The sequence below is a fragment of the Pelodiscus sinensis genome, chromosome 5 (genome assembly GCF_052426305.1).
Source record: "Pelodiscus sinensis isolate ZL-2025 chromosome 5, ASM5242630v1, whole genome shotgun sequence".
In the NCBI taxonomy this organism is placed as follows: Eukaryota; Metazoa; Chordata; order Testudines; family Trionychidae; genus Pelodiscus; species Pelodiscus sinensis.
The window spans coordinates 132,501,893-132,511,497 of record NC_143056.1 but is presented as its reverse complement, the minus strand read 5'-3'; the positions used below and the strand labels follow the sequence as shown (position 1 = coordinate 132,511,497).

Sequence of the window (9,605 nt, the reverse complement as noted above, 5' to 3'; positions counted from 1 at the left end):
CTATTGTCCTGCAGCACAGTCACACACACATGCAGACACCATGGTGATCGGCAGGCACTGAACTGAAGACCTCCAGTCCAGTTCCCACTCCTCTTTGGCCAGAAAAAAAATGGGGAATTTCATAGTCACTGAAGCCCGTGCATTATGTCCCTGGGATTTCATATAAATAAATATCAATGACTTACGCATCTGCCAAAGAGCCTAATTAGTGCAGCAAGCAACTTTATCCCAATCGGAGATACTGAACGGCAGATCTCACCTTGCCCAAAGAGGGTAGAAAGATTCACACACATTTACTCTCGCCCTTCTTCTAAGCAATAATCTCATCACACTGAGATGGTTTCACCCTGACTCTCTCTCAGCAGAGTCACAAGTCCCTGTTTGCTGCTCGGATTAGTGAACAGGAGTGATAGTGTGTTGGGCATGACTAATTTGTGTGATATTATATTTGTACAGTGTGCGCATAGTATGGAACAATTTGAATGACCTGCTCTGAACATCTGGCTCTGTAGATTAAGTCCTTCCTTGAAATGATCCTGGTGTCCTGAAAGAAACTGGTCTCCAATTTTCTTCATTTACTTTGTTACAGAGAAGGGAACCATCTACCTGCCACATCCCTGTAGCAGCTGGATCTTGGCTCAGAGGAGATGGAAGAGGGAAATCACTCGGTGGTGACTGAGTTCATTCTCTTAGGACTGACAGATGGTCCGGAGCTGCAGGTCCCTCTGTTTGGATTGTTCCTAATGATTTATGTTGTCACCCTGGTGGGGAACGGGGGGATGATCTTTTTAATCACAACTGACCCCCAACTCCACACTCCCATGTACTTTTTCCTCCGGAATTTGTCTCTCTGTGATCTCTGCTATTCCTCGGTAATTGTCCCTAAAATGCTGCTGAATTTCTTACCTGACAGGAAAAGCATTTCTTACACTGCTTGTGCTGTGCAAATGTATTTGTTTGTCTCTTTTGCAGATATTGAGTGTCTGTTGCTGGCTGTGATGGCATATGACCGTTACGTGGCCATCTGTAATCCGCTGCTCTATAAAGTCACCATGTCCAGGCAGCTTTGTAACCAGCTGGTGACTGGGGTGTGTGCTGTGGGGTTGGTAGATGCATTGATACACACATGTTGCACATTCCAGCTGTCATTCTGTCGCTCCAACATCATCAACCATTTCTTCTGTGATATCCCTCAGTTGCTGGCTCTCTCTTGTTCCAACACTCACATAAATGAGATTGTGATGTTTGCCTTCATTGGATGTGTTTTAGTGAGCAGCTCTGTTACCATCCTCCTCTCCTACATCTGTATCATCTCCACCATCCTGCAGATCCGCTCCACTGAGGGCCGGCGTAAAGCCTTCTCCACCTGCACTTTCCACTTGATCACAGTGGTCATGTTCCATGGCAGTCAGCTCTTCATGTACCTACGTCCAAGCTCCAGCTACTCCCTGACTACGGACAAAATAGCCTCAGTGTTTTACACGGTGGTGATCCCCATGTTGAACCCCCTCATCTACAGCCTGCGGAACACAGAGGTGAAGAACGCCCTGAGGAGAGTAATCAATAAATTCCTAACCAATTCTTGAACCTCTTTAAATCAGTACTCTATGAGTGGTTGGGAGCACAAACAAGGGAATTCAACTTGCAGCCCGTTGCAATGTAATTTTTCAGAGTCTGTGGTAGTGTTGTTCATTATCATATGATTATTAATAATTTGTTTGTATTCCAACAAGGACTCCAAATCCCAGTTGAAAGAATGTCTTGATTAGGCAAAATTCAAGGAGGTATATGTTTCATATTGGTGAGTCTAAAAATCTATGTCATGTGCTTTGAAAGCACGGAGGTGTTTGTACGCCTCTTCTGTGTAGCTGGGCTGGTTTCACAATGCAGTTGAAAGTCTGAAGTGTGTGATTCCGGTGGCTGAACCAAAGGGGGTTTTGCACACCCTCCTGGTACTGTGTAGCCCTTTCTGTGCTCTGTGGGGTTGTTATAGGGAAGGTTACCTGATTTGTGTCCACAAGGGTGGAAAAACAGGAATGGGATGACTCAGGGGACTGAGTGAATGAGAAATGGATAGAGCCAGCCCACTTACTCATTTTTGAGTTAATGGGTGGTTACAAAAATTGAAACAAATTCAGTTTAATGTGATGCAAATCTGAAAATTCCCCAAGTATTTGGCAAATTGAAAAGACTGACCCAAATTTCCTTTGGGGTCGAAGGAAACATTTAATATGAGCAGCAATGGAACTTTTCCTTTCCTTCCTGGGTACACTCCCATTGAAAAGCAAAGACAATGAAAGGCCACGATGACAAAATGGATGGGAGATGAAGAGACAGTGATGGCATTTCTTCCCTTGTTTCCTTTTGCCCAATGATTAGCGCTCTCCCTTGGGATGTGGGGGAGACAGTTGAGTCCCCCTCTGATGGGGAGAAGCAATTTGACAGTGGGTCTCCCACATTGGGGGACACTGCCCTGGTGCCTGGGCAATCATCTCTCCTGGATCTCTCTTGGGACTGGTCTACACTAATGCTGTAAGTTGATGAGGCACACTAGTGCAAGTTGACATAACTTAGCCTGCCTTACTGCTGTGTCCACATGATGATAGGTTGAGGGGAAAGTTAAGTAAGTGAAGTGTGGAACCTTTGAATTTCAAGACCCTTTCTGTAGCTTGGTATTAAAGGGCTAAGGGAGTGGACCCTCACCATTCCCAGACTGGGTGATCTTTGCTTCTACAGACAACATTAAAGAACTAATCAGATGCTCCAGTATTTGCTGATGCTCACAGTAAAGGTAAATACACACTTCACTCCTGGGCTCCCATATAATTCCATTCACTAAAAAAATACAGTTGTTTATTTGTGTTACAACTTTATTTTTACTGCCCACATTTCATGATGAAAAATGAAAGATATAGGAATTGCTTAATATAAGAAAATCTACAAGACTCTTCAATACATTATTGCTACTTCACAGTTGAACTATACAGAGGTAGCGTATTCAAAAACGTTCATTAAATTAGGGTGCCTATGGACATGTATGGAATTACGGATCTTAAATTCCTTGCTGCCTCCCTTTGCCCATCTTTGAATGAGAGTAACCAGACTTGCCTGCTTTATAACAGGGTTCATAAATGTGTTTAGGTCCTTATATGGCCCTCATCAATGTAGTACTTCTGAGGACTTTGCACTCTTGATTGTGTTTATTGTCAGATCGCCCATGTTAAGAAGTGAAATATTGATCTCCATTTCACAGAGGATGAGCTGAGACACAGAGAAAGCTGAGGCACAGTTGAGACAGGAACTAAGACCCAAACTACAGCGTGCTAGACTAAGGTTTTACATAGTAAACATTCCTTCTCATGGCAAGAGGGGAACAGTGAGGGTATGTCTACACTACCCCGCTAGTTCGAACTAGCAGGGGTAATGTAGTCATCCACAGTTGCAAATGAAGCCCGGGATTTGAATTTCCTGGGCTTCATTTGCAAGAAGCCAGCCAGCGCCATTTTTAAATTGATGTAGCTGAAGTTGCGAAGCTTAATTCGGCTTTAGTCCTGCTGTGTACACGTGTCCTCACAGTTCCTGGGACATATACTTCCCAGAATCCCTGCTCTTGAGAATCTATAGTACTTTCCCACAGAACTAAAAGCAAGAACTCATTGGGTAAGTCTACACTACAGTTATTTTGAAATATCTGATTTCGAATTAGTTATTTCGAAATATCTTATTTCAAAATAACGTGTCTACACACAAAATGCATTTCGAAATAGCTTTTTGCTATTTTGAAATAGTGTCTCCACACTGATTGGATGCTGAATCACATTTAAGGCCAGCCGAAACTGGTTCTGGCAGGGCATCAGGTCAGAAGTTACCTTGTGGCCAGGGCGGCCAGCCGGGCACACAGGGAAGAGCTGGAGGCCCTCTATTTCGAAATAAGCTTCTACACAGCGCTTCTTTTGAAATAGCTGTTTTGAAATTGGTGCTATTCCTCCTGGAATGAGGTTAATCAATTTCGAAATAAGCCCTCTGCTATTTCAAAATAATTTTGAAATAGCAGTTGGCGTGTGTAGATGCTAGGAATCTACTGTTATTTCAAAATAACTTTGCTGTGTAGACATACCCATAGTGAACCTGGGGATGTGGTATAAATATCTCTTTTGTAACGTGACCTTTATCTGTTTAATTTATATTATAAAGAAAACATCCCCTTTCTGTGTTATTTTGTACTCAGTTCAGTGCAGAATATGACAAAAGATGCACATTCCCCCGGTTCCTGTTAGTACTGAGCTCTCCATGGTGCTGCAGTTTCCCTTAGCCCAGAAGGAGCTCAATGGAGCTACAGGCTACATCTACATGGTGATGCTATTTTGTGATCCCGAAATAGCTATACTGCATCTTAACAGTGCTCCCATTATTTCTAAATACAATGGGCTCACAATTCCAACGTCCCTGTAAACCTTGCTCCACAAGTAGTAAGGGATATTTCAGAATAGCGGGTTATTTCAAAATATGGTGCTGCGTAGACAGCATCAAATTACGAAATAAGCTATTTCAAAATTGACTCAAAATAACCTACGCAATTTGCATAGCTCAAATTGCATATCTTATTTTGTACTATGGGTGCAGTGTAGATGCACCCATACTGAGGGTATGCCTATATTAGCCCCCTAGTTCAAACTAGGGAGGCTAATGTAGATATTCGAAGTTGCAAATGAAGCCTGGGATTTAAATATCCCGGGCTTTATTTGCATCTTCCCGTCCGGTTGCCATTTTTAAATCCCCCTAGTCCGAACTAACTGTCTGCGGCTACATGTGGCAGTCAAATGTTAATTCAAACAAAGTCCTTAGTTCGAATTAACTGTTACACCTCATTCCATGAGGTGTAACAGTTAACTTGAACTAAGGACCTAGTTCAAGTTAAAATTTCGAACTAGGGGGCTAGTATAGACATACCCTGATTTATACCAGCTAAGAATCGGGACCATGTCAATTTATGCCACCTGGGAATTAGCTCATTGATTTCATTTAAATTATCCTGATTTTCCATAGAGTCATGGTTTCTAGTATGACCTTCTGATAACACCCGGCATGGCACCTCAGCCATAAATTACACTGAAACATCTTTTGTAGATAGCTCTCCAGTCTTGATTTTAAGATGCCAAGTGATATTGAATCTGCCATGTGTCTTGGTATCTCATTCCGGTTATAGTTAAAATGTGTACAAATTCACACCAATGAACGATCTGGCCCTTTGACTTCAACCTGAGTTGTGCTAATTTACATGTCATGGGGATCTGGCCAATGACTCCAATAAAGAGACATCCACACAGGCAGGAGAGCTGGTCTAATGGGCAATGCCGATGGCATGGTTACGTCTTAAAGCTTGTCTAGCCACGTGCACCAGATGTAGGCACTGTGCCGACAAGCCTTGAGCATCATCAGTGAGCACAACGTAAGAAATATAGCAGTTCTAATGAGGCCAGATCGGCCTGTGTGACATCACTAGAAGCCAGGAGGAAATGCACAGTCTCTTTTCTAGAGTTCAACAAGGCCGCTGGGAAGGGACAAGAGGCAGCCATTAGGAAATTCTCCATGCAGGAGATTGTGCAGGAAGAGCTCACCGGTTTTTCAGAAACTACCAAGTTGTCTCAGATGGCTACAGGAGTTTGGTGGAAGGCAAATACGTTACCCCAGATTAAACAGGTCCCTTTTCCCTGTGTAAGATAACTTGCACAGTGAACACAGTTTATTTAGCACAGTGGACAAGTTTAAGCCCAAAAAGGCATGCTGAGGCAACCAGCTCTCCTTGCTCAAAGAGGCCAAAGAGATTGAAACTCATTTGCTCTCACCCCTTCCTGAGCTAAGGAATAATCTCTTTGCACTCAGATGGTTTTCACTCTATTTGTATCACAGCAGAGTCACAAGACACTGTTTGCAGCTTGCATAGTGAACTTCAGTGTTCATACAGGGAGCAGGATTAATCTGCGTGTCACGATGGGTGTGCACTGTAGCAAAGACAATGCACGTTTATTTGGGCCTTTTCACCTAGACAAAGCAACCTTCAGTGGCACAGGGGCTTCCAAAGATATCCTCAAACTTGGCAGAGCCGTCTTTACTTAGAAAAAAACCCAAAATAACCAGTTAAGACCGGACCAAATAACCGGGAGTGATAGAAATAACAAATATGATATAGAATCAAAAAAGGCCATGGTAACAAATTGACATAAGATACTAAATTGTGATCAATGATATAATCCATCAAGTTCCCTTGATTATTTAAAATGTCAAACTATGAGAGACACATGGTGAATCTGAAAAAGGCTGCATTGCAGCACAGAATAAGGGACTCGGTCGCTACTCTCTTACCCCCATAGCTTGTACACCGCTGTTCCTCTATTGTCATGAGAAGGAAAAATGCTCTATGAAGCAGAGCAGTGGTCTAATGCTCTGAAATGTGGGGCTTTGTTCCTAGCTCAACTATAGACCTCTTGTACAGCCTTGAATCAACACATTTATTTCTTTGCGATGGAAGTTATGACAATAAATGGAATAAAGTTTGCACAGTGCTCAGAGATTCTACATTGAGGATGGCCTGTAATAGATCTGAGGCTGAGCTCTATGGCACTTCCTCGTGCCATTCTGGGATTTCACTCTCCAAGAGAGCACCCTTCTCAGAAGGTGCCTTGTCACTGTCACTTCTGCTCTGGACCCATTGCACTATGACCCACATTATTTCCCAGAATGCACCGACCTCTTCTGGACATCATGCCCCTCTCTCATATCTCTGTCTTCCTGAGGGACCAACAGGTTATAAGCTAACTTGGGAAACTCCAGTGTAATCAGGAACTTGCTAGAAACAATTAAGTGCGTCAGGTTAATTAGCACACCTGGATCCAGTTAATAATTTGCAAGAAGCACTCAAGGCTGCCTGGTTGAAAAATTGTCTTGAACATTTTGTAATGGGAAATTGGATAATCATTTCCACTATTCTTAAAGAAATTCTCTTTTCTGTGGAAGTTATCAGTTTTCCATCAAGTAAAACAAACTCCCCTCTTTCCGAAACTGTGGCTGTGGGACTTTGGTTTTGTTCCAGGGCAGTTCAGCAGGAGGAGAGACCAACTTGCACTATGAGGGATGAAGTCCATCCGGGCAGACTGGCCCATGGAAGGGGCTGGTGGAATGTAGTGCATGAAACACCTCTCTGGTATTTCCAAGCCCAAAGCTTTCAAGCAAAAGCTTTTGACCTCCACAAACCAGCCCTGTGTTGATCAGCTCGACTCAGTAATCAGTGTGGACCGAAAACAGCAGAATGAAAAACAGACCACCCTTGTTCTCTGTAACTCTGACTGAAATTGAGTCATTTAATAACACAGGAGGAAAGGGTTGCCCAAATTAATCCCCAAGGTACGGGTTACACTGAGGGTGCCTTTGGTTCATTGAGCTCACTAATTAGGTGTCACGTCTCTCTGAGTTCAGCTATTCCCGGTTGCTTCAGGGAGCGTGTCCCATAGATCCGAGGTCTCAGTATAAAACTTTCTGAATGTTCCACACTGGCCATTTCTATCAATAGGGAAACAACACAACATTTCTCTCTTCTCAGCAGGTAGGTCCTGTTGTCCCAGCTCATACTCACATGCATACAAAAACCATGGGGAGCTACAGGTATTGCATTCAAGACCTCCAGCACTCAAAGCCTCAGCCCTAGCTCTTACCCCTTGTACTAATGGCACAACCTCTTTGGTTACAAAATATTACACAGTGACTGAAGCCAGCACAGTTTCTGGGTATGTCTCTGGGTTTCCCTACAGACTAATGAAAATGCCATTTTCAGATGCCAAAAAAGCTTAATTAGCACAGTGAACAAGATTAAGCCCAAACAGATGTGCTGAGGCACAGAGCTTCCCTTGCCCAAAGGGGCCAGAGAGATTGAAACTCATTTACTCTCAAGCTTTTCTTGAATTTAGGAATAATCTCTTTGGAGTCTGATGGTTTTCCCCGATTGTATCACCTCAGTGTCACAAGTTTCTGTTCGCTGCTTTGCTTAGTGAACAGCAGTGTTCATACGGGGAGCAGGACTAACCAGTGTATCCATGTCTGTGTACAGTGTGCACACTGTATGGAACAATGAGAATGACCAGCTGTGAACACCTGGCATTGTAGACTGTCATTCCCTGGTCTGGCACTGGTGTGCATTAAGAAAGTGACTTCCATTTTCCTTCACATTCTTCATTACAGACAAGGAGCAGGTTGCCTGTTGAAATCGACCTGTCCACATCCCTGTAGCTGCCTGATCTTGACTCAGAGGAGATGGAAGAGGGAAATCACTCTGTGGTGACTGAGTTCATTCTCACAGGACTCACAGATCGTCCGGAGCTGCAGCTCCCCCTGTTTTGGGTGTTCCTCCTGATTTATGTTCTCACTCTGGTGGGAAATGGGGGAATGATCTTGTTAATTATGAGTGACCCCCGACTCCACACCCCCATGTACTTTTTCCTTGGGAATTTGTCTTTCTGTGATCTCTGCTATCCCTCAGTAATTGCCCCTAAGATGCTGCAAACTTTCTTAGCTGAGCAGAAAAGCATTTCTCACACTGCCTGTGCTGTGCAAATGTATTTCTTTATCGCTTTTCAAGATATTGAGTGTTTCTTGCTGGCTGTGATGGCGTATGACCGTTATGTGGCCATCTGTAACCCGCTGCTCTATATGGTCACCATGTCCAGACAGCGTTGTAACCTGCTGCTGGCTGGGGTGTATGTGGTGGGCTTGGTGGATTCTATGACACACACGTGTCTGACATTCAGGCTGTCATTCTGCGGCTCCAGCATCATCAATCATTTCTTCTGTGACATGCCCCCGCTGCTGGCACTCTCCTGCTCTGACACCCGCATAAATGAGATCGTGATGTTTGCCTTCACGTGCTTCATTACTCTGAACAGCGGTGTGACCATTCTCCTGTCCTATGTCTATATCTTCTCCACGATCCTGCAGATCCGCTCTGCTGAGGGCCGACGCAAAGCCTTCTCCACCTGCACTTTCCACTTGATTGCGGTGGTCATATTTTATGGCAGTCTCCTATTTACGTATTTACGACCCACCTCCAGCTATTCCATGGACGTAGACAAAATAGCCTCCGTGTTCTACACACTGGTGATCCCTTTTTTGAACCCCCTCATCTACAGCCTGAGGAACACAGAGGTGAAGGATGCTCTGAGGAAAGCAATGAAAAAACTCCTAACCATTAGCTGAATCTGTTCAACTCAGTGCTGATTTAGTAATGAGGAATGGAATTCAATTCCCCACCCTCTGCAATGTATTTTCTCTGAGCTCATGGAACAATTCTGCATTAGTATATAGTTATTATTAATGATTTATTTGTATTCCAAAAGAACTTGCAGGCTCAATCTGTGATCAGGGTTTCCTTAGCATTCTGCAACAGCAAAATTTAAGGAGGCACCTGTTTCGCATGTCTGAGCATAAAAATATACGTGATGTGCTTTGAAAGCACGGAGTTGTTTATACTGGCAGAGATGGGGCAGATTTAATGTGCCTCCCTCTTTATGGCAGGGTGGGTTTCCTTACGCATTTGCAATTATGAAGTGTGTGATTTC

The 9,605-nt window shown here is 43.7% G+C and overlaps 2 protein-coding genes across 2 annotated transcripts; both read left to right on the top strand.

The window, feature by feature from the left end:
• Window positions 1-647: 647 nt before the first annotated feature.
• LOC102446073 (olfactory receptor 5AR1-like) lies at window positions 648-1,586 on the top strand. The gene has a single exon (XM_006133549.4). It carries the CDS (start codon window positions 648-650, stop codon window positions 1,584-1,586), a length of 939 nt encoding a protein of 312 aa, XP_006133611.4.
• Window positions 1,587-8,304: 6,718 nt separating this feature from the next.
• LOC102446309 (olfactory receptor 5AR1-like) lies at window positions 8,305-9,243 on the top strand. The gene has a single exon (XM_006133550.5). The coding sequence runs from the start codon at window positions 8,305-8,307 to the stop codon at window positions 9,241-9,243; it is 939 nt and encodes a 312-aa protein (XP_006133612.4).
• Window positions 9,244-9,605: the final 362 nt, after the last annotated feature.